The sequence below is a fragment of the Salmo salar genome, chromosome ssa22 (assembly GCF_905237065.1).
Source record: "Salmo salar chromosome ssa22, Ssal_v3.1, whole genome shotgun sequence".
NCBI classification, from domain to species: domain Eukaryota; kingdom Metazoa; phylum Chordata; class Actinopteri; order Salmoniformes; family Salmonidae; genus Salmo; species Salmo salar.
In genome coordinates, this window is record NC_059463.1 from 49,828,599 (window position 1) to 49,854,400 (window position 25,802).

A 25,802-nucleotide genomic window follows, 5' to 3' on the forward strand; every position below is an offset into this window, starting at 1 on the left:
TCCCTCTTCACACCTGGTCTCAAACGAGCTTGCCTTACTAGTCTCTCTTGTTCCTAATGTCCCAAAGCTCGTATCCAGTTTTATGGCCAACGCTGTGTCTGCTATAGTAGACTAGTGTCAAACGACACATGGTTTTGCCTCGGAGCTGCCTTGCCTTTCTCTCTGACTCTGTCCATGTCCGACATGATTAAAAAAGTGATTGCTGTCGAGACCGGCAGGTTAAGTGGACTGTCAGGCAGTTCCTAAAGAATAGGAGCCGGTTTGTCTGACCCTTCCAATGACAGAAGAGCTCACAGTACTCTCTGATTTACGACAGTGTCAAGGGAGTTTTTCATGGGCTCAGGCTGGAGTTGAAAGAGACATCAGGATGGTGGGGACTCGGCTGATTGATGAGCAAGAATATCAGTTATTCACGGAGAGGTGAGAAGGGCTGTAGCCCTGTTCTACTGGGCAAGGGAAAGGAGTGCTGCTGCTGTGGGAACAACTGGTTTTCTTTGAATGGGGATGGATGAAGGGTGGGAATTATGGGGATTATGTCACTATTCTATACCAAGTGTGTGATTTAAAAAAAATTTGGACAAGCTTTTGTTTTGCGCAGGTGTGTTCACTGAATTTCAGATTTGTTTTTGACTGACCCTGGAACACCTGGAAGCCTACCCTCCTCTCTCTCCACACACACACACACACACACACACACACACACACACACACACACACACACACACACACACACAAACACTCCATATGACCGCTCTGTGATACAGTTGTGTATTTCACTCTGGAATGGGCCACCAAATTACAATGGAGCCATCGGTTGCAGATGTGTGTGTGTGTGTGTGTGTCTGACACCGTTACAAACATGACCAAGATACCAACATATTAGAGGGCTTGTTGTATTATAAAGCAGTGCATGGAGATTTACTTAAAATTACCTTGTTCAATCAAATCCGTTAACCAGGTTTCTGGGTCTAGGCCTAAGCTGAGAACATCAGTCCTTCTGCAATGCAAGAATACAATGTACGTTATTTGGATTCCTGCATTCATCATACCCAACAATACTCGGTGGAACAGAATGACAACCAACTGCACAATATGAATGCAAACCTCCGTTGTCTCTGCGAAGGGTCACAGAAATTATTATCAGTTAGGATTGAATAGAGGCCAGGGGCTTCCTCCCAAATGGGACCCTATTCCCTATATAGTGCACTACTTTTGAACAGAGACCTAAGAGCTCTGGTCAACACTAAGCCATTATATAGGGAATAGGGTGTGTAGAGGGCCATTCAAACCCAGAGCGCTGACTTCATGTCCATGTGGATGCTGTTCCCTTCCCTTCGGGCCCTACAGCATTTATGAGTCGTCTCTCCCAATCACCCGTTTCTTCCCTGCTCTTTGAACTCAACTTTTTTCATGGGGCCACACTCTTTTATAGCCGTCGTCTGTCCGCCGTACATTCCTCTGTTTTCTGCTTCTCTCTCTGTTCTTGTCCTCTTTGACTCTCTCTCTCTGTCATTCAGTGCCAGTAAGTGTTATTCCATCTCTGCAGTCATTTTGTACAGGCTCCAGTCAGGACAGCCGTTTGTATTTTTGTAATTATAACTGAGTGACAAGGTTATAGACTGGATTTCTTTAGAGGGGAATTGAGGGCAAAGAAGAAGCCCCCTCTCTTTCTCCTCCTCTCTTCTCCCATCTCGCGGAGAAACGTGATGGGCCCACGTTGAAGACACATCTGTTACTTACACAGACACACACACACACACACACACACACATACACACAAAGGTACCCTGTTGACGTTGGGCCAGGGCCAGCTATGTAGTCTGCTGCTGGCTGGAGATGTAAGGCCAGCCAACACAAACACGCAGCCTGGCCGTTCGAGGCTTCATCCAAAATGACACCCTTTTCCATATTTAGTGCACTACTGTTGACCAAGGCCCATAGGACTCTGGTCTAAAGTAGTGCACTATATAGGGAATAGGGTACTATTTGGGACGCTACTGGCCGCTTGACAGTCTTGCCTTTCTGATGAAACCAAGTGAAAACAGTACTTTTCTCATTCTGTTTTTCTCTCCTTCCCTCTCCCGTTCTCTCTCTTTCGCTCCCGTTTCTCTTTCTCTCCTTCCCTCTCTCTTTCTCTCTCTTTCTCTCCCCGTTTCTCTTTCTCTCCTTCCCTCGCACTTTCTGTCTCTTTCCATCCCCATCTCTCTTTCTCTCCTTCCCTCTCTTTCTCTCCTTCCCTCTCCCTTCATGGCGCCTCTAACATGCAGACTCATTTATTTTCCCTGTTGTTGCTTGTCCAACAGACTTTCCCAAATTGTCCCCTATTCCCTACATAGAGCACTAGACATGCCCAAATTACCCCACAAAGTATTATAGATAATATTTGAAGGTCTGTAGATAGTACATTTTATTTGAACAGCCCCTGATTATTGGACAATGGGGAGGTTACAATTAAATGTACCTTTGGCTGATTGGAGTTGTCATCGCCCAAGAGGCAAAAACTATAAATAAAGTTTTCAAATGAGCTGAATGGAGCTAGCATCGTGAGCCTCATTGGAAAGGCGACACATACACACAGCCCCTATATAGGGGCTCTAAGCCTTTGTTTAGACAGTTGTCATGGGGAGAGTTTTCATGGGTTGTTGTCATGGGTTGTTGTTATGGGGAGAGTTGTCATGGGTTGTTGTCATGGGTTGTTGTTATGGGGAGAGTTGTCATGGGTTGTTGTCATATGGAGTTGTCATGGGTTGTTGTCATATGGAGTTGTCATGGGTTGTTGTCATATGGAGTTGTCATGGGTTGTTGTCATAGGGAGTTGTCATGGGTTGTCACGGGGAGAGTTGTCATGGTTTGTCATAGGGAGTTGTCATGGGTTGTTGTCATGGGTTGTTGTCATGGGAAGAGTTGTCATGGGGAGTTGTCATGGGGAGTAGAAACCAAGGCTATTGAGTCTGCCGATGAGGATGTGGTGATTGACAGAGTCGAAAGCTTTGGCCAGGTCAATGAAAACGGCAGCACAGTATTGTTTCTTATCGATGGCGGTTACGATGTCGTTTAGGACCTTGAGCGTGGCTGAGGTGCACCCATGACCAGCTCTGAAACCAGATTGCATAGCGGAGAAGGTGCGGTGGGATTCGAAATGGTCGGTAATCTGTTTGTTGACTTGGCTTTCGAAGACCTTAGAAAGGCAGGGTAGGATGGATATAGGTCTATAGCAATTTGGGTCAAGAGTGTCCCCTCCTTTGAAGAGGGGGATGACAGCAGCTACTTTCCAATCTATGGGAATCTCAGACGACACGAAAGAGAGGTTGAACAGGCTAGTAATAGGGGTTGCAATAATTTCGGCAGATAATTTTAGAAAGAAAGGGTCCAGCCCGGCTGATTTGTAGGGGTCCAGATTTTGCAGCTCTTTCAGAACATCAGCTGAATGGATTTGGGAGAAGGAGAAATGGGGAAGGCTTGGGCAAGTAGCTGTGGGGGGTGCAGTGCTGTTGACTGCAGTAGGGGTAGCCAGGTGGAAAGCATGGCCAGCCGTAGAAAAATGCTTATTGAAATTCTCAATTATAGTGGGTTCATCGGTGGTGACAGAGTTTCCTATCCTCAGTGCAGTGGGCAGTTGGGAGGAGGTGTTCTTATTCTCCATGGACTTTACAATGTCCCAGAACGTTTTTGAATTTGTGTTGCAGGAAGCAAATTTCTGCTTGAAAAAGCTAACCTTAGCTTTTCTAACTGCCTGTGTATATTGGTTTCTAACTTCCCTGAAAAGTTGCATATCACAGGGGCTGTTTGATGCTAATGCAGAACGCCATAGGATGTTTTTGTGTTGGTTAAGGGCAGTCAGGACTGGGGAGAACTAAGGGCTATATCTGTTCCTGGTTCTAAATTTCTTGAATGGGGCATGCTTATTTAAGATGGTGAGGAAGGCATTTAAAAAAATAACCAGGCATCCTCTACTGACGGGATGAGGTCAAAATCATTCCAGGATACCAGGGCCAGGTCGATTAGAAAGGCTTGCTCGCTGAAATGTTTCAGGGAGCGTTTGACAGTGATGAGTGGAGGTCGTTTGACCGCAGACCCATTACGGATGCAGGCAATGAGGCAGTGATCGCTGAGATCTTGGTTGAAAACAGCAGAGGTGTATTTAGAGGGCAAATTGGTTAGGATGATATCTATGAGGGTGCCAGTGTTTACGGCTTTGGGGTGGTACCTGGTGGGTTCATTAATAATTTGTGTGAGATTGAGGGCGTCAAGCTTGGATCGTAGGATGGCTGGGGTGTTAAGCATGTCCCAGTTTAGGTCACCTAGTAGCACGAGCTCTGAAGATAGATAGGGGGAAATTAGTTCACATATGGTGTCCAGAGCACAGCTGAGGGCCGAGGGTGGTCTATAGCAGGCGGCAACGGTGAGAGACTTGTTTTTAGAGAGATGGATTTTTAAAAGTAGAAGTTCAAATTGTTTGGGTACAGACCTGGATAGTAGGACAGAACTCTGCAGGCTATCTCTGCAGTAGATTGCAACACCGCCCCCTTTGGCCGTTCTATCTTGTCTGAAAACGTTGTAGTTAGGGATGAAGATTTCAGAGTTTTTGGTGGACTTCCTAAGCCAGGATTCAGACACGGCTTGGACATCCGGGTTGGCAGAGTGTGCTAAAGCAGTGAAAAAAACTAACTTAGGGAGGAGGCTTCTAATGTTAACCTCTTGACGGTCGCCTAGGATAGGGGGCGCTACAGCGATTTTTGAAAAGAATTCGTGCCCATTTTAAACGGCCTCCTACTCAAACTCAGAAGCTAGGATATGCATATAATTAATACTTGTTGATAGAAAACACCCTAACGTTTCTAAAACTGTTTGAATGGTGTCTGTGAGTATAACAGAACTCATATGGCAGTCAAAACCCCGAGACAGATCGTAACAGGAAGTGGAATTCTGAATAGCGGACTCAACTTCATCACTTTGCCTATAAATCACACCGTGAGCAATGGTTCATTGAGCACTTCCCATTTCTTCCACTAGATGTCCCAAGTCTTTACAAAGTGGTTTGAGCCTTCTACTGTGAAAACTGACACAATGAGAGTCTGTGGAATGTGGTCACATGAGGAGGGCCATCACCATTATGAAGCCGGCGCCCCTGGCTACCCTCCCCTTTTGAAACGTTTTGAAAGACAATGCAATCGTCCCCCTTGAATGTTATTGGAGCTCTGGTTGAAAAAGGCCCTAAAGATTCATGTTATACAACGTTTGACATGTTTGAACGAACCGAAATAAAATAAAAAAATGCATTTTGTTGAAAGAGGAGTCCCGCGGCCGACGGAACTTTTGGAGCAGCCTTCAGAACGCGCTAACAAGAACAAGCTATTGGAACATAAAGGATTAACTTTTTCGAACGAAAATAAATTTGTTGTGGACCTGGGATTCCTGGAAGTGCCTTCTGATGGAGATAATCAAAGGTAAGGGATTATTGACAATAGTATACAAGAGTAGATTTGATATGCGATTGTTCCAAGATGGCGCTGACCTGTAACGGTAGCCTATTTTTCTGAGTATCGCATCCTCTTTTATCGCAAAGTGTGATTACCCAGTAAAGTTATTTTTAAATCTGGCATTACAGGTGCTTTCAAGAGATATTCATCTATAAATCTTAGAATGACAATATTAAATTTAAAAAATGTTTTCAAATAGTAATTTAGTAAATTGTAGCGCTGTTTCACTGGATGCATTTGAGGGAAAATAGTTAGTCAACGTCACGCGCCAATGTAAAATGTTGTTTTTATATAAATATGAACTTTATCGAACAAAAGAATGCATGTATTGTGTAACATGATGTCCTAGGAGTGTCATCTGATGAAGATTGTCAAAGGTTAGTGCTGCATTTAGCTGTTTTTTGGTTATTTGTGATGCCTGTGGTTGGTTGGAAAATGGCTATGTGGCTACTTTTACGATATACTCCTCTAACATAATCTAATGTTTTGCTTTTGCTGTAAAGCCTTTTTGAAATCGGACAATGTGGTTCGATTCAGGAGAGGTGTATCTATAAAACGATATAACATAGTCCTATATTTGAAGAAAGAAAAAAAAATGTTATGCTAATGGTGATAGGATTTTTCGCTGGATGTCGGGACGGAGCCCGCCCAGAGGTTAACATTCATGAAACCAAGGCTATTATGGTTACAGAAGTCATCAAAAGAGAGCGCCTGGGGAGTAGGAGTGGAGCTAGGCACTGCAGGGCCTGGATTCACCTCTACATCACCAGAGGAACAGAGAAGTATGAGGATAAGGGTACGGCTAAAAGCTATAAGAATTGGTCGTCCGTGAAGTCCGGAATAGAGAGAAAAAGGAGCAGGTTTCTGGGGGGGGGGGATAAAATAGCTTCATGGTATAATGTACAGACAAAGGTATGGTAGGATGTGAGTACAGTGGAGGTAAACCTAGGCATTTAGTGATGATGAGAGAGATATTGTCTCTAGAAACATCATTGAAACCAGAAGATGTCATAGCATGTGTGGGTGGAGGAACTGAGAGGTTAGATAAGGTATAATGAGCAGGGCTAGAGGCTCTACAGTGAAATAAGCCAATAAACACTAACCAGAACAGCAATGGACAAGGCATATTGACATTAAGGAGAGGCATGCTTAGCCGAGTGATCAAAGGGTCCAGTGAGAGTTAGATAGCTAGCCGAGCCATAGGTAGCAAGCTGGTAGAAGATGGAGGAGCTCTGTTTTTAGCCACCTCGTGCGATTCCGTCTGTAGATTAGTGGGGTTCCGTGTGGTAGGGGGGACCAGTCCAATTGGCAAAATAGTTAGTCATAGTGGCCCAAAAAAATTGTCCGATAGACCTATTCAGATAGCAGCCGATAAGACAGCTAACGATTAGCGGGCCACAGATGGGCATTCGGGTTATGTCGCGACGGAGGGGCCAGTTGGATAACTCCCTCGGGCAGATAACGTCGGTGGTCCAGTCGTGAAGGCCCGATGGGGCTCCGCATCGGCAGAAAAAACGGGTCCGGATAGGTGATTGTAGCCCAGGAGAGGCTGATGAAACTCTTCAGCTGGCTAGCTCCAGAATAATTTATGTTAACTCCGGGACCAACGTTGCCAATAGTCACTCAGGTAGCAGCTAGCTAGCTGCAAGATCCAGGTGTAAATGTCCAGAGCCTGCGGTAGAAATCCGGGGATATGGAGAGAGAATAGGTCCGGTAAGCTCTGGTCTGAGTCGCGCTGTACAAAAAATTGGCAATAGCTTTTCGAGCTAATGGATAGCTGAGGACCGCTAACCGTGGCTAGCTGAACTCCAACGTTAGCCAGTGAACTGGCTAACCTCTGGCTAGCTTCTGTTGTGGGTTTCAGATTTGAGGTATATAATACTTTTATTTTTTAAATTGGTGAGGCGGGTTGCAGGAGAGTGTTTTGAGGTTGAGTTTTTAGAAGAAAAAAAAATATGTAAAAAGATATGCGAAGAAAATATGTAAATATATATATATATATATATATATATATATATATATATACACGGGACACGACAAGAGGAAGACAAAGGACGTCTGAATTGCTACGCCATCTTGGGAGAATAGAGTTGACAGGCTTGAAGTCATAAACAGCGCAATGCATTGCGAAGGTATGCTGGCAAAACGCACAAAAGTGCTATTTTGAATGAATGCTTACCAGCCTGCTGCTGCCTACCACTGCTCAGTCAGACTGCTCTATCAAATCATAGACTTAATTATTATAACATAATAACACACAGAAACACGAGCCTTAGGTCATTAATATGGTCGAATCCGGAAACTATCATCTCGAAAACAAAACATTATTCCTGTTACATTGCGCAACCCTCAATGTTATGTCATAATTACGTAAAATTCTGGCAAATTAGTTCTCAACGAGCCAGGCGGCCCAAACTGTTGCATATACCCTGACTGCGTGCAATGAACGCAAAATGACACAATTTCACCTGGTTAATATTGCCTGCTAACCTGGATTTCTTTTAGCTAAATATGCAGGTTTAAAAATATATACTTCTGTGTATTGATTTTAAGAAAGGCATTGATGTTTATGGTTAGGTACAGTCGTGCAACGATTGTGCTTTTTTCGCAAATGCGCTTTTGTTAAATCATCCCCGTTTGGCGAAGTCGGCTGTCTTTGTTAGGAAGAAATAGTCTTCACAGTTCGCAACGAGCCAGGCGGCCCAAACTGCTGCATATACCCTGACTCTGTTTGCAAGAGAAGTGACACATTTTCCCTAGTTAAAAGAAATTCATGTTAGCAGGCAATATTAACTAAATATGCAGGTTTAACAATATACACTTGTGTATTGATTTTAAGAAGGGCATTGATGTTTATGGTTGGAGAAACGTGTACCTAAGCGATTATATGCAACGCAGGACAGGCTAGATAAACTAGTAATATCATCAACCATGTGTAGTTAACTAGTGATTATGATTGATTGATTGTTTTTATAAGATAAGTTTAATGCTAGCTAGCAACTTACCTTGGCTTCTTATGCATTCGTGTAGCCTCGTGGAGTGCAATGTAAAGCAGGTGGTTAGAGCGTTGGACTAGTTAACCGTAAGGTTGCAAGATTGAATCCCTGAGCTGACAAGGTAAAAATCTGTCGTTCTGCTCCTGAACAAGGCAGTTAACCCAACATTCCTAGGCTGTCATTGAAAATAAGAATGTGTTCTTAACTGACTTGCCTAATTAAATAAAGGTGTAAAAAAAATATATATATTTTTTTTAATCGGCCAAATCGGCGGCCAAAAATAACGATTTCCGATTGGTATGAAAACGTGAAATCGGCCCTAATTAATCGGCCATTCCGATTAATCGGTCGACCTCTAATGGGGAGTTGTCATGGAAGAGTTGTCATGGGGCAGTTGGTGTGCTCGTGTGTTTGTGTGTGTGTTGTCATGGAAGAGTTGTCATGGGGGAGTTGGTGTGCTCGTGTGTTTGTGTGTGTGTTGTCATGGGGGAGTTGGTGTGCTCATGTGCTCGTGTGTGTGTGTGTGTGTGTGTGTGTGTGTGTGTGTGTGTGTGTGTGTGTGTGTGTGTGTGTGTGTGTGTGTACAGTATATTTGAGAGAGAGATGTGATCTGTATTGTCAGTATGTGTGGACAGGCAGAGACCAGGTGCAGGCTTTGTTTCCAGTCTACTCTCACCATGCTGCATTCAATGCCTTATGTCTTTAACCTCCCTCCATTACTTCCACTCTCCCTCTATCCCCCTCTCCCTCCCTCCCTCTATCTCCGTCTCCCTCCCTCTATCTCCGTCTCCCTCCCTCTATCTCCTCACCCTCAATCTATCCCCTCCTCCCTCCCTCTATCCCCCTCTCCCTCTCCTTCCCTATATCCCCTCCACCCTCCCTATATTCCCTCCTCCCTCCCTATATCTCCCTCTCTCTCCCTCTCCCTCCCTATATCTCCCTCTATCCCCTCTTCCCTCCCTCTAAACCCCTCTCCCTCTATCCCATCCTCCCTCCCTCTAAACCCCTCTCCCTCTATCCCATCCTCCCTATATCTCCCTCTCCCTCCCTCTATCCCCCCTCTCCCTCCCTCTATCCCCTCCTCCCTCCCTCTAATCCCCTCTCCCTCTATCCCATCCTCCCTCCCTCTAAACCCCTCTCCCTCTATCCCATCCTCCCTATATCTCCCACTCCCTCCCTCTGTCCTCCTCTCCCTTCCTCTATCCCCTCCTCCCTCCCTCTAAAACCCCCTTCCTCTATCCCCTCCTCCCTCCCTCTATCCCCTCCTCCCTCCCTCTATCCCCTCCTCCCTCCCTCTAAACCCCTCTCCCTCCCTCTATCCCCCTCTCCCTCCCTCTATCCCCTCCTCCCTCCCTCTAAACCCCTCTTCCTCTATCCCATCCTCCCTCTATCCCCCTCTGCCTCCCTCTATCCCCTCTCCCTCACTCTATCCCCCTCTCTATCCCACCCTCCCCCTCCTCTGCTTCCCTTGGAACACAGCATTGTGTTTCTCCCCTTGGCTGGGGGAGCCGGGGCCCTTCTGTCCCTTCTGTCTCCTTCACAGGTGACTGTTGGGGGTCCCAGCTGGCCAGCCTCTTGCCCGATTAGATCCATATGGAGGATGGGGGACAGAGGAAGGAGGGAGGAGGAGTGGGCCGGGGCAATCGAGGCAGCAACGGTACTGGTTGTGGTGCTAAGGGGCTGATAGCTTAAAACCCTGTCCTTGGCTTTGTGGGCAGGCTTCTTCCTCTGTTCTTGTCCTCTTTGACTCTCGTTCTTTTTCTCCTTCTCTCTCCCTTTGTCGCTCTCTTTCTCCCTCTTTCTCTCCCTCTCTCTCTCTCCCTCTTTCTCTCTCTGTCTCTCTCTCTCTATATATCTCCTGGGTGTTTTGTTGGTAGGAGTGCGGGGCGTTAGGTAGGTGGGTGCAATGTTCCTTTTTTTGTGTTGTAATTCATTTTATATGGATTTAAGCATTCAGAGCTTAGAACTAGCGAGTATTTTGATGGAAATGTATCCTAAAATCACAAGCATAATTCGTCTTTTAGAAGCGCTTCTCTATTTGTTGTTTCAGACATTGGTGCTGTTGTTCTTGCTGTTGTTGTTGTACAGTCACATTGTCTGTCAGGTGTCCTTAAGTTACAACATCAAGGTTGGCTATGTGTGGGTCGGAATGGCCCACATGGCAGGAAATGTCCCTGCGTTGTGACTTGGGGTCTGTCTGTCTGTCTGTCTGTCTGTCTGTCTGTCTGTCTGTCTGTCTGTCTGTCTGTCTGTCTGTCTGTCTGTCTGTCTGTCTGTCTGTCTGTCTCTCTCTGTGTGTGTGTGTGTGTGTGTGTGTGTGTGTGTGTGTGTGTAGAGGAAGCTGTCAGACAGTGATAAGTGATGCACTGCCTGAAAGTCTCTGGGTGTGTTTTTTTGGGGGGGGGCACAGAACTGACAGCATGGGTCTTCTACACTGAATTTAGATCATGAAATGACATGATAATAGATTTTTTTTATCTTCCTTGAGACTCAGATCTGTTGTATCTGATGACCTGTTGTTGAAAGTCAAATTGTCAGTACCACACAAGTTGTCACTCTTATCACACAAACCTTTTGTCTTATATCTGCATTTTTCATCTGATTACTTACTGAAATATAACACAAATAGCCTCAAGACACACCCACACGTGTCACGTTTGATCTAGTTATTAAATGTAGTGACTCTTTTACTGGCCTTGTGGTAATACACTGTAGCAGGGAGGATGTGTCAGTCATTCCAGTTCACCGCTTCATCTGTTTCTCAAAACATCTCTCTTTCTCTCGCCCTCTCTTTCTCTCTCTCTCTTGCTCTTTCTCTCTCTGTCGCTCTCTCTCTCGTCTCCCTTTCTCTCGCTCTCTCTGTCTCTCATGTCTCTTTCTCTCTCTCTCTCTCTCTCCCTCCACAGCTGTTAGATTGCATGCTTATTAGAGTGGGAGATTAGAAACACCTGGTGCGCAGGAGAGGAGCACAATATATATATATCTATCAAGAAGAAATGAAGATGAAAGATTTAAGAAGAAGTGTTCAATATTTTTGTTGTTGTTGATATTTCTTTATCAAATGTATTTGAAGTGCTTTATATTTTCATTTTTCTGACAAGGTCCCCACCTACCTTTAGAACAAATTACATAGAAACTATAGAAGGACAAATACTGGAGTTTTGGTGCAGGTACAGCCAACTAGTACAAAAATAATATTGGGATATTGTCAAACAGTACGATATATCATCAAATAATAATATCCCAATATGTAATTGTTAGAGGTCGACCGATTATGATTTTTCAACGCCGATACCGATACTGATTATTGGAGGGCCAAAAAACCCGATACCAATTAACCGGCCTATTTATTTATTTATTTATTTATTTGTAATAATGACAATTACAACAATACTGAATGAACACTTATTTTAACTTAATATAATACATAAATACTATCAATTTAGCCTCAAATAAATAATGAAACATGTTCAATTTGGTTTAAATAATGCAAAAACAAAGTGTTGGAGAAGAAAGTAAAAGTGCAATATGTGCCATGTAAAAAAGCTAACGTTTAAGTTCCTTGCTCAGAACATGAGAACATATGAAAGTTCGTGGTTCCTTTTAACATGAGTCTTCAATATTCCCAGGTAAGAAGTTTTAGGTTGTAGTTATAATAGGAATTATAGGACTGCTCTATCAAATAGAGCAGTCTGCCTACCTGCTGCTGCCTACCGTCGCTCAGTCAGACTGCTCTATCAAATATCAAATCATAGACTTAATTATAACATAATAACACACAGAAATACGAGCTTTGGTCATTAATATGGTCGAATCCGGAAACTATCATTTCGAAAACGAAACGTTTATTATTTCAGTGAAATACAGAACCGGCATTGATGTTTATGGTTAAGTACATTGGTGCAACGACAGTGCTTTTTTCGCAAATGCGCTTGTTAAATCAACACCCGTTTGTCGAAGTAGGCTGTGATTCGATGAGAAATTAACAGGCACCGCATCGATTATATGCAACGCAGGACACGTTAGATAAACTAGTAATATCATCAACCATGTGTAGTTAACTAGTGATTATGTTAAGATTGATAGTTTTTTATAAGATAAGTTTAATGCTAGCTAGCAACTTACCTTGGCTTCTTGCTGCCCTCGCGTAACAGGTAGTCAGCCTGCCATGCAGGCTCCTCGTGGAGTGCAATGTAAGGCAGGTGGTTTGAGCGTTGGACTAGTAACCGGAAGGTTGCAAAAACAAATCCCGGAGGTAAAAGTAGGTAAAAATCTGTTGTTCTGCCCCTGAACAAGGCAGTTAACCCCCGTTCCTAGGCCGTCATTGAAAATAAGAATGTGTCTTAACTGACTTGCCCAGTTAAATTTTTTTTGTAATTTTGAAATGGCAAATTGGTGGCCAAAAATACCGATTACCAATTGTTATGAAAACTTGAAATCGGCCCTAATTAATCTGCCATTCCGATTAATTGGTCGACCTCTAGTAACTGTATCGGTTTTTCCCCCATCAGTAATGTGTGTGTGTGTGTGTGTGTGGGTGGGGGGGGGGGCTTGCATCCGTCTGTTAGTCAGTGGGTGTGCGTGCGTGTGTTTTGGCTGATGTGCCAGCTGCTTGATGTGTCCATCATGTGACAGGCTGACAGTAGTAGTGGTCTCAGGTGACAGACTGACAGTAGTAGTGGTCTCGGGTGACAGGCTGACAGTAGTAGTGGTCTCGGGTGACAGGCTGACAGTAGTAGTGGTCTCAGGTGACAGGCTGACAGTAGTAGTGGTCTCAGGTGACAGGCTGACAGTAGTAGTGGTCTCAGGTGACAGGCTGACAGTAGTAGTGGTCTCAGGTGACAGGCTGACAGTAGTAGTGGTCTCGGGTGACAGACTGACAGTAGTAGTGGTCTCAGGTGACAGGCTGACAGTAGTAGTGGTCTCAGGTGACAGGCTGACAGTAGTAGTGGTCTCAGGTGACAGGCTGACAGTAGTAGTGGTCTCAGGTGACAGACTGACAGTAGTAGAGGTCTCAGGTGACAAACTGACATTAGTAGTGGTCTCGGGTGACAGACTGACAGTAGTAGTGGTCTCGGGTGACAGACTGACAGTAGTAGTGGTCTCGGGTGACAGACTGACAGTAGTAGTGGTCTCGGGTGACAGACTGACAGTAGTAGTGGTCTCAGGTGACAGGCTGACAGTAGTAGTGGTCTCGGGTGACAGACTGACAGTAGTAGTGGTCTCAGGTGACAGACTGACAGTAGTAGTGGTCTCAGGTGACAGGCTGACAGTAGTAGTGGTCTCGGGTGACAGACTGACAGTAGTAGTGGTCTCGGGTGACAGACTGACAGTAGTAGTGGTCTCGGGTGACAGACTGACAGTAGTAGTGGTCTCAGGTGACAGACTGACAGTAGTAGTGGTCTCGGGTGACAGACTGACAGTAGTAGTGGTCTCAGGTGACAGGCTGACAGTAGTAGTGGTCTCGGGTGACAGACTGACAGTAGTAGTGGTCTCAGGTGACAGACTGACAGTAGTAGTGGTCTCCGGAAGTCATCCGGCAATGGCCCACTAACTGACATACTGAGTGAATTAGGCCTGTCTCTTTCTGTGTTACATTGAATTATCTGTAACGTCGCCATGTGATGTCTTCTCAATTACCTTATGCCATAGCCAAGGATTTCCAATCTCATTTGACTTTAGCACTTGATACTAATTAGGACTTGATACTAATGTTGATACTAATTGCTAAATGTGCTTGGTAAAGGAACTGGAAAGAAATATAGTTGTTTTAATAGTCTATTCTTTTGACTTGAGATAGATGCACTCTGACCAATATTCACAAAGCTTCTCAGAGTAGGAGTCCTGATCTAGAATCAGGTCTTCCCGTTCATATCGTATTATGATGTAAAATATCAAACTGATATAAAATGAAAAAGTGATCCTAGATCAGCACTCATATTCTGATACACTTTGTACATATGGACCACTAAACACAAATCAATGTATTGGAAGCAATGGAGGGGTTTACTTAGATGATAGAGTTGCATATCAGCTCTCTATTGTGTTGGCGGAACTGATATTGTTATTATGAATCTATACGTCCAATGGATCGTGTTATTGACATGTCGTCCTCATGAATACTGATATTGTTATTCTGAAGCTGTACAGTGCATTGGGAAAGTATTCAGACACCTTGACTTTTTCCACATGTTAAGTTACAGCCTTATTATAAAATTGATTACATTGTTTTTTCCCTCATCAATATACACATAATACCCAATAATGACAAAGCAAATACAGGTTTTTATACATTTTTGCTGATTTATTAAAAATAAAAAACAGAAATCACATTTACAAAAGTATTCAGACCCTTTACTCAGTACTTTGTTGAAGCACCTTTGGTAGCGATTACAGCCTTGAGTTTTTTGGGGTATGACACTACAAGCTCTGGCTGGGCCACTCAAGGACATTCAGAGACTTGTCCACTCCTGCGTTGTCTTGGCTGTGTGCTTAGGGTCGTTGTCCTGTTGGAAGGTTATCCTTCGCCCCAGTCTGAGGTCCTGAGTGCTCTGGAGCATGTTTTCATCAAGCATCTCCCTGTTTTCTATTTTTTTTTATTTAACCTTTATTTAACTAGGCAAGTCAGTTAACCTTTCTGGCGCAGGCGTTCCACTAGCGACCCACCTCGACAACATCCGGTGAAATTGCAGAGCGCCAAATTCAAAATACAGAAATAGTCATAATAAACATTCATAAAAATACAAGTGTTATACATCGGCTTAAAGATTAACTTCTTGTTAATCCAGCCGCTTTGTCAGATTTCAAAAAGGCTTTACGGTGAAAGCATATCATGCGATTATCTGAGGACAGCGCCCCGCTTACAAAAGCATACAAACATTTTCCAACCAAGTAGAAGAGTCACGAAAGTCAGAAATAGTGATAAAATGAATCACTTACCTTTGAAGATCTTCATCTGGTTGCAGTCACAAGAGTCCCAGCTACACAATAAATGTTTGTTTTGTTCGATAAAGTCCCTCTTTTATCCCAAAAACTCTTTGTTGACGCGTTTTGTTCAGTAATCCACTAGCTCAAAGGCGGTCAAAACATGCAGACGAATACATCCTAATAGTACCGGTAAAGTTTGTTGATACATGTCAAACGATGTTTATAATTAATCCTCAGGTTGTCAATTGTCTAAATAATCAATAATATTTCAACCGGACAATAGTGTATTCAATAGAAAGGAAAAACAACGAAGGGCGTGCACTCGGTTACGTGCGCAACCCAGCACTGCATGATTCTACAGTAGCCTAGTGGAGCTGCAGGGTAGCCTAGTGGTTAGAGCGTTGGACTAGTAACCGAAACGGTTGCAAGTTCAAATCCCTGAGCTGACAAGGTACAAATCGCTACAGGCAGTTAACCCACTGTTCCTAGGCCGTCATTGAAAATAAGAATTTGTTCTTAACTGACTTGCCTAGTTAAATAAAGGCAAATAAAATATAAATAATACAGTCCACTGACAGAAAGGTCTCATTCTTCTTCATTTTTCAGAAAACAAGCCTTAAACAATGTCTAAAGACTGTTGACATCTAGTGGAAGCCATATGAACTGCAATCTGGGTCCTAACCCATTAGATACTCTATAGGCATTCAGTTGAAAATACCCACATCAAAAAATCCCACTTCCTGGATGGATTTTCCTCAGGTTTTCGCCTGCCATATCAGTTCTGTTATACTCACAGACATTATTTTAACAGTTTTGGAAACTTTAGCATGTTTTCTATCCAAATGCATATCCTAGCTTCTGGGCCTGAGTAACAGGCAGTTTACTTTGGGCACGCTTCTCATCCAGATGTCGAAATACTGCCCCCAAGCCATAAGAAGTTAAGAACAAATTCTTATTTTACAACGACGGCCTACCTGGACTTTGCTCCGTTCATCTTTCCCTCGATCTCTCAGTCCCTGATCTCCCAGCATGCTTCACTGTGGGGATGGTGCCATGTTTCCTCCAGACATGATGCTTGGCATTCAGGCCAAAGATTTCAATCTTGGTTTCATCAAACAAGAGAATCTTGTTTCTCATGGTCTGAGAGTCCTTTAGGTGCCTTTTGGGAAACTCCAAGCGGCCTGTCATGTGCCTTTTACTTAGGCTTCCGACTGGCCACTCCACCTCATTGCTGGAGTGATGCAGAGATGGTTTTCCTTCTGGAAGGTTCTCCAATCTCCACAGAGGAACTCTGGAGCTCTGTCAGAGTGAGAATCAGGTTCAGGTTCCAAGGCCCTTCTCTCCCAATTGCTCAGTTTGGCTGGGCGGCCAGCTCTAGGAAGAGTCTTGGTGTTCCAAACGTTTTCCATTTAAGAATGATGGAGGCCACTGTGTTCTTGGGGACCTTTAATGCTGCAGACATTTTTTGGTAGCCTTCCCCAGATCTGTGCCTCAACACATTCCTGTCTCTGAGCTCTACGGACAATTCCTTCGTCTTCATGGCTTGGTTTTTGCTCTGACGTGCACTGTCAACTGTGGGACCATATACAGACAGGTGTGTGCCTTTCCAAATCATGTCCAATAAATTGAATTTACAACAGGTGGACTCAACTTACCTCAACTAACCGGTGCCCCCGCACATTGACTCTGTACTGGTACCCCCCTGTATATAGTCTCGCTATTGTTATTTTACAGCTGCTCTTTATTGGTTTCTTTTATTTCTTATTCATATATATATTTATTTTTACTGCATTGTTGGTTAGGGGCTCGTAAGTAAGCATTTCACTGTAAGGTCTACACCTGTTGTATTCTGCGCATGTGACTAATAAGATTTGATTTGATTTGAAGCTATACGTCCCATGGATTGTGTTATTGAGAAGTGTGGAGCTATACGTCCCATGGATTGTGTTATTGAGACATGTGGAGCTATACGTCCCATGGATCGTGTTATTGAGAAGTGTGGAGCTATACGTCCCATGGATTGTGTTATTGAGACATGTGGAGCTATACGTCCCATGGATCGTGTTATTGAGAAGTGTGGAGCTATACGTCCCATGGATTGTGTTATTGAGACATGTGGAGCTATACGTCCCATGGATCGTGTTATTGAGAAGTGTGGAGCTATACGTCCCATGGATTGTGTTATTGAGACATGTGGAGCTATACGTCCCATGGATCGTGTTATTGAGAAGTGTGGAGCTATACGTCCCATGGATTGTGTTATTGAGACATGTGGAGCTATACGTCCCATGGATCGTGTTATTGAGAAGTGTGGAGCTATACGTCCCATGGATTGTGTTATTGAGACATGTGGAGCTATACGTCCCATGGATCGTGTTATTGAGAAGTGTGGAGCTATACGTCCCATGGATCGTGTTATTGAGACTTGTGGAGCTATATGTCCCATGGATCATGTTATTGAGACGTGTGGAGCATTGGAACCAGTGTGTGTGCTCCAGGCTGCTCCCTGCCAAGTGCTGGCACGGTGTGTGTGTGCATGCTTGTGTGTGCCCGTCACTGTGCCATGTGCGTGTGTGTGAGACAGAAGCCCAAATTGCTGTGTATAGCCCTTCTTCCTGCCCCCCTGCTCTCCTGAACAGGTGGAGCGATAGAAGGCAGACCATGGGATGCGGAGAGAGAGCGAGAGATGGAGAGAAGGAGAGAGGGGAGGACAAGAAGAGGGGGAGAAATGAAGGGAGGGTAGAGTCAAAGCGGGGCTCAGATGCAAGGGCAGAGGGAGCTGTCAAATCGCAGGGTGCAGCGCTGCAATCCAGAGAGTTCAGGTGAACCCTTACTGTTGTGTGGGAATGTGTGTGTGTGCACATGCTTGTCTGCTGGCTTTATTAATTCAACAGTTGAAGTCGGTAAGTTTACATACACTTAGGTTGGAGTCATTAAAACAAATTTTTCAATCACTCCACAAATTTCTTGTTAACAAACTATAGTTCTGGCAAGTCGGTTAGGACATCTACTTTGTGTATGACACAAGTCATTTTTCAAACAATTGTTTACAAACAGATTATTTCATTTATAATTCACTGTTTCACAATTCCATTTGGTCAGAAGTTTACATACACTAAGTTGACTGTGCCTTTAAACAGCTTGGAAAATTCCTGAAAATGATGTCATGGCTTTAGAAGCTTCTGATAGGCAAATTGACATCATTTGAGGCAATTGGAGGTGTACCTGTGGATGTATTTCAAGGCCTACCTTCAATCTCAGTACCTCTTTGCTTGACATCATGGGAAAATCAAAAGAAATCAGACAGCAGGTTCCAAATGCCTGAAGGTACCACGTTAATCTGTACAACAATAGTACGCAAGTATTAACACCATGGGACCACGCAGCCATCATACCACTCAGGAAGGAGACGTGTTCTGTCTCCTAAAGATGAACATACTTTGGTGCCCGAAAAGTGGAAATCAATCCCAGAACAACAGCAAAGGACCTTGTGAAGATGCTGGAGGAAACAGGTACAAAGTATCTATATCCACAGTAAAACGAGTCCTATATCGACATAACCTGAAAGGCCACTCAGCAAGGAAGAAGCCACTGCTCCAAAACCGCCATAAAAATGCCAGACTACGGTTTGCAACTGCACATGGGGACAAAGATCGTACTTTTTGGAGAAATGTCCTCTGGTCAAATGAAAATGAAAATAGAACTGTTTGGCCATAAAGACCATCGTTATGTTTGGAGGAAAAAGGGAGAGACTTGCAATCCAAAGAACACCATCCCGACCGTGAAGCACGGGGGTGGCAGCATCATGTTGTGGGGGTGCTTTGCTGCAGGAGGGACTGGTGCGCTTCACAAAATAGATGGCATCATGAGGTAGGAAAAATATGTGGATATATTGAAGCAACATTTCAAGACATCAGTCAGGAAGTTAAAGCTTGGTCGCAAATGGGTCTTCCAAATGGACAATGACCCCAAGCATATTTCCAAAGTTGTGGAAAATGGCTTAAGGACAACAACGTCAAGGTATTGGAGTGGCCATCACAAAGCCTTGACCTCAATCTTATAGAAAATTTGTGGGCAGAACTGAAAAAGTGTGTGTGAGCAAGGAGCCCTACAAACCTGACTCAGTTACACCAGCTCTGTCAGGAGGAATGGGCCAAAATTCACCCAACTTATTGTGGGAAGCTTGTGGAAGGCTACCTGAAATGTTTGACCCAAGTTAAACATTTTAAAGGTACTGCTACCAAATACTAATTGAGGGTATGTAAACTTCTGACCCACTGGGAATGTGATGAAAGAAATAAAAGCTGAAAAAAATCATTCTCTCTACTATTATTCTGACATTTCACATTCTTAAAATTAAGTGGTGATCCTAGTTGACCTAAGACAGGGAATTTTTACAAGGAGTAAATGTCAGGAATTGTGAAAAACTGAGTTCAAATGTATTTGGCTAAGGTGTATGTAAACTTCTGACTTCAACTGTACATATACTTGAGTATATGTACAGTATATGTACATCCACAAATCTAGTTGTTCAATTCATTACAGGCTGTTTGGAGTGTTTAGCCGATTGGATAAAAAAATCTATATATCTATATATGTCGTCACCCCCCCTCTGGTTCCACAGCCTTTTTACCTTAATAAAACCATTTTAGTTGGTCCAGTCAATTTAAAATGTGTTTACTCAACTTGTCTCATATGTTCATTCAAATATAAATTATTATTTGGGCATCTTAACTAAAAATGGGTGTGTGACTGGTTACAAACACAGTGCTTTTAACTTACGTATTTGACCCATGTATTCAACATGTCCTCACCTGCGATTTGAACAAACAACCTCTTGGTTCACGGCTACCCCGATCTTCCTGCTACGCAACCATTCGATTTTCTTATTTAAGCAATTTAGGTTTTTCTGTATACTGTTGTTGTCTTGATGTTGGTATGGCATATTTTAATGTTACTCCTTAATCACTATGATAAATAAAATAATTTTTCTTGAGTGTACTTTAAACAGAGATAAGATTTACTTTGAAGTGCAAAGTGAACCAAGAGTTAGTGAGTTCAAATCCCAGATGAGGACATGTTGATTATTAATTACTGTATAAATGAACATGCACAATGTAATTATGTTTGTCAAATATGTAAGTTGAAAACATTGTATGTTAAAAGCACTGTGTGTGTAACTAGTCCCACAGCCTTTTTTAGGTAAAATGCCCAAATAATCATTTCTAGTTGAATGAACATATGAGACAATTTGAGCAAACACATATTCTTAAGTTGACAGAATTTTTGTTGGAGCTAAGTTTAGGCCAACTAAAAGTATTAAGTTCATACACCACTTTTACCAAAAAGTTGAGTAAACAAAAAAATAAATAATATAATAATACTTAATAATATTTAGTATTATATTTAACAACTCACATATGTTTTCGGTGTAAGCAAGCATATACCTTGGTTGCTTTTACTTTTTCTAAAGGGGTATGTCTACGAACCACCAAGTCATGAGGCGTATTGTTTATTTCAACATGCCAAATAACTGGAACCACATCCTACAGTGGCCTGTTTTTTGATTTCCTAGTTTTTACCCTAATTGTTTATCATCACATACTGGCATATTAAATGCCATATCGCTCTCCATTGAATTTTCAAACACGCTTAAAAATCACTGAAGTACTGGCTGTTGCATTCATATGTTTGCGTATGAAGGCAGATGGTCAGTTCATGACATCAAAAGAGCATAATAGTCCGGCTCTAAAGAAAAGCCCTAAAACCAAGGAACCTCTCAGCCAACCTTTTACCCGTTAAAACTGCTTGTCTATTAATCGTCTGTCTAAAAGCAGTTGGAAGCATCTGATCCACTCCAAATAGAGACCAGACCCAGTCTTCATGGGGATTGGACTAACACAGATGCCCTCTGATCTAAAGATTATTACCATCTCTCTCCCTCACTCCCCCTCTCCCTCTCTCCCCATCCCCTGATTTGGTGGTCCTATTCATTGGCCGTGGCATATTGAGAAGTATGCGTTTAACATTCAAAAGCTTTTGCGATCTTGTTAGTAAAGCGTGAAATAGCTCCCGCCTTCTTTTCCTTCTCTCTTCGGCCCTGGCCCCACTGGCTCAATGAAGGGCCATTCTTCTCCACAAACACAATGGCTTTTCTTCATTAGCACTTCTGCCATGGATCTCAATGGAAGGGTTGAGCATGTCAAGGCAAGGCTAGACCCCAAGACATCTGGTTGCTCTACCAGGGGCAGAAGGGGGGTGGAGGAGGGGGAGGTTCTGCTGTTGTTTTCTTCCATGAAAAAGGTGAGGTCATTGATAATATTGAGTCTGGAAATGTTCAGTCACTCATCTTAACACTCACACAGAGTGGACAAAACATTAAGAACACCTTCTCTTTCCATGACACAGACTGACCAGGTGAATCCAGGTGAAAACTATGATTCCTTGTTGATGTCACCTGTTAAATCCGCTTTAGTCAGTATAGATGAAAGGGAGGAGACAGGAGAGTGAGACAGTTGAGACATGGATTGTGTATGTGTGCCATTCAGAGGGTGGGCCTTATATCCCTGTGGAACGCTTTCGATACCTTGTAGAGTCCATGCCCCGACAAACTGAGGATGTTCTGAGGGCAAAAGGGTGTACACCTTTCTAATATTGAGTTGCACCCCACCCTTTCGCCCTCAGAAAAGCCTGAATTCGTAGGGTGTGGACGCAGGGTTATTGTGAAAGTGTTCCACAGGGATACTGGTCCATGTTGACTCCAACGCTTCCCACAGTTGTGTCAAGTTGGCTGGATGTCCTTTGGGTGGTGGATCATTCTTGATTCACACGGGAAACGAATGTGGGATATGGATGTGGGTAGGCAGACCCACGAGCCACTAATGATGACTTCCACCACCATCAAAGTTGCCCATCCCTGGTCGATGTCATGAAAAGAGCACCTGGATGCACACACACACATTGATGCTGAGGATGGTGTGTGTTTATGTGGGTTTGTAATTTGAGTGGCTGATGATGGAAACCAGACTGCAAACCTCTTCTACACATTAGCGTGTATGTGTACGTATATGCGTGAATGTGTGTGTGTACGTACGTGCGTACATACGTGCGCGTGTGCCTGTTTGAACACCTCGACCACAAAACATCTCTGTCATGCACCTATTGACCATGTCTCTCTCTCCCTTCCTCCTCTCGCTCTTCCTCCCCTATCTCTCCATCCCTTCTCTCTCTCTCCCTCCCTTCTTTCTCCCTCCCCTCTCTCTCCCTCTCTCCGTCTCCTCAGCCAGTGGTGAGAAGAAGACCCCTGCCATGCCCGGCTCTCCTGTGGATGTCAAGACTCATTCCAGACCAGTCCCCAGACCAGTCCCCAGCAGCAGCAGCAGCGCCGCCATGCCGCCCCTGCCCTCCGTGAACCCCAGCGGACCCCGGCCAGCCTCCTTCTCCTCCACCACTCGTGAGTACCACAGATATTAGCACTCTTACCATAGAAATAGAATGACTGGAGCAGTCATCCCCATTCAAGTCAATGAGGCCCTGGTGGGTGGACCATGAAGTACAGCAGGAAGTGTACCCATAAACCTGGAAGTAAAGAAGAAAGTACAGTATTCAATTTGTGCTTTATTGAGTGTCAATTTAAGGGACGTTAAGACTCTTACCACCACTAGCCCCCATAGAGGATGATCCATAGATGAGTTAGAGCAGTGTGGTAAACGATTCTGGAGTATTCTGATATATCTGAAAGGCTTCCTTTTTTGTCTGCTTTATTTTATGTCCATATATCAATAAAATCTATTTATAAAGCCCCCTTTGTTGTCACAAAGGCCTGTACAGTAACCCGACCTAGATCAGATAGGTGTAAATAAGGATTCCATATGAAAGATCTGGTGATTCTATAATGAATGTGATATGTATTGTCCCTCTGTTGCGTTTGCATCAGCCCATCCAGTCGAAGCACTACCTCCCATGTCGGACCACATTTGATCAACTTTTTTGACCTCCTACGCCGACCTCTCATTCACTCCTTTCCCTCCCCGTCCCACCTCTTCCCTCCCCCAGTGACCAATGGAATCCACCACTCCCCGCCCACCCTAAATGCTGTGCCCTCGCCGCCCCAGCGCTACAGCAATGGGCCTAGCTCCTCCTCTTCCTCCTCGCTGGCCAATCAGCAGCTCCCAGCCACATGCGGCGCCCGACAGCTCAGCAAGCTCAAACGCTTCCTGACGACGCTGCAGCAGTTCGGCAACGACATCTCGCCCGAGATCGGAGAGAGTGTCCGCAACCTGGTGCTGGCCCTCGTGGTGAGTGGTTGATGAAACGTTTTAGGAATGATGGATGGAAACGCCCGTAAAACATTGTCACTTATTCTGTATTGATATGTCAACATAGTTGCATTTGTTTTGAGATGTGATTCGATGATTGAACTGAATTGAATGGAGTCAAATGGAATTGAAATGATATATGTAGAATTAAATATTTAAACAAATGTATATGTTACTTTCAAAACCAGTACAAATATCTGCCCAAAATAGAAAAGACAGTATGTGTTATTTATGTTGGGCTGGATTTTATTTCGTCAGATGTTTTCATTCAATGGAACATGGCAGTATATTCAGTATATGTGGCCCAAATGGACACACTGTATTGGTTTTGACAGGCTCCATCTGCAACATATTGAGTCCTGTGCTGCAGATTATACCTACGTATCATCTGTTGCACATCATTCATCCATGAACAGGTTGATCAGCAGTTGAAAGGGAAACTGCCATATAGTTATTTCTCTGGTCACTCAAAGGGATTCAAGTCTATCCTCATGTCTGAGAGAATATATTTGGACTGATCTACAAATGGACTCAGTGTGGCAGCTGTTGACTGCAATGTAGTTAATCTGGAACACGCACAATGTCAAGCTCAGTGTTGGAGACAAATAAACTGAACCTTGAGAGGTGAATTGTGATTGGCTGATCTCTCCACTATGTGTCCCAGAATTCAACAGTCACCATCGAGGAGTTCCACTCACGGCTCCAGGAGGCCACCAACTTTCCCCTGAGGCCCTTCGTCATTCCCTTCCTCAAGGTAACACCTACCTCCTCTCTATCTCTCTGTTTCCCGTCTCTCAATTTCTCTGTTACGTTCTGTTATTTCCACTCTTTATTTCCCATCTCTCTTTTCTCTCCCTCTCTCTTTTCTTTCCTCTCTCTCTCTTTCCTTCCCTCTCTCTCTCACACTCTTTCTCCCCCTCTCTCACTCTCTTTCTTCCCTCTTTCTCTCTCTCTCTTTCTCTCCCTTCTCTCTCTCTCACTCTTTCTGTCTCTCTCCCCCTTCTCTCTCTCACACACTCTCTTTCCCCCCCCTCTCTCTCTCTCTCTCCCCCTTCTCTCTCCCCCCCTCTATCTTTCCTTCTCCCTGTGCTGTGAATATTCATAACTGAATCCAGGCCTGTGCTGCTACAGTGTTCCTCTTTGTCCTCCTCACAAGGCCTTTGATGTTTCGAAGGAGGTTTACAATGACTCAAGGACTGCGTATAATTAGTCATGAAATCAGGAGTGGGAAAAACCAGATGTTTGTATTGAAGGTAACAGCTAGAGTTCATCCCAAATGGCACCCTATTCCCTATAGAGTACACTACTTTTGACCTGGCCTCTATGGGAAGAAGTGCACTATATAGGGGATAGGGTGTTAGTTGGGACGGATTCCTTTCATGAAGCGTAGAGGAGCTTCTGGCACAGAGGATTATAATTACAATTCTCTCAGAAATCTTTGGACTTCATTGTCTAGTATAAACCAATAATAACGCAAATATGCAAACAAATCATGAGAAACTGCAAGTAGATGGTAGCATAATTAGAATGGAAGAAAAAAATATTATAATCGCATTGAATATTTAACAGCAAGACGTTTGTCATACAAAAAGGAAATTGGAATCGGGGATTTAATTTATTGCCTTTCAGTCGTTCCCAATGTAACAATGCAGTTGTATGCGTTGACTTAACGAGCGACAGGGGTTGCGCAAGTTTTATTGGGCTTTTGAGTAACTTTGCAACATGGGGGCCTGAAATAGTAGTATTTTTAAGAGCTACCCTCATGAGACCTGAACATAAATCTTCCAACCAGTCACATTTCTCGCTGTTATAGCTCGATTTTTCAGCCGGTGAAAATCTGCTCTTTTTCCACGGGTTACCTCATTTTTCCCGAAACCACAACTGTCTGAAAACATATCAGAGATTCATTTTCGTAATTTACGATGCTCCTCAACTTCTTCTCCTCTCTCTCTCTCTCTCTCTCTCTCTCTCTCTCTCTCTCTCTCTCTCCATCCGTACCAACATTGTGGCAGAGAGAGAGAGAGCTCGGAAGTGTGAAACATGACTATAAACCTTTCTTTTATGGGGCTCTGTGTCGCATT

At 43.8% G+C, this 25,802-nt stretch overlaps 1 protein-coding gene across 8 annotated transcripts in view; it reads left to right on the plus strand.

The window, feature by feature from the left end:
- The window catches only part of LOC106583659 (CBFA2/RUNX1 partner transcriptional co-repressor 2), a 69,595-nt gene that overhangs the window by 22,351 nt on the left and 21,442 nt on the right, over positions 1-25,802 (plus strand). For 2 of the 8 annotated variants that reach the window (XM_014168107.2, XM_014168106.2), the window contains exons 2-5: positions 9,956-10,133; positions 22,686-22,856; positions 23,459-23,700; positions 24,386-24,475. In XM_014168107.2, coding sequence (XP_014023582.1) covers positions 10,070-10,133; positions 22,686-22,856; positions 23,459-23,700; positions 24,386-24,475 — 567 coding nt within the window. In that variant the 5' untranslated portion in view covers positions 9,956-10,069. Of the gene's footprint in view, positions 1-9,955; positions 10,134-18,042; positions 18,226-22,685; positions 22,857-23,458; positions 23,701-24,385; positions 24,476-25,802 lie in introns of those variants that run through there. The other 6 variants (XM_014168109.2, XM_014168111.2, XM_014168112.2 and 3 more) reach the window with 4 other exon arrangements.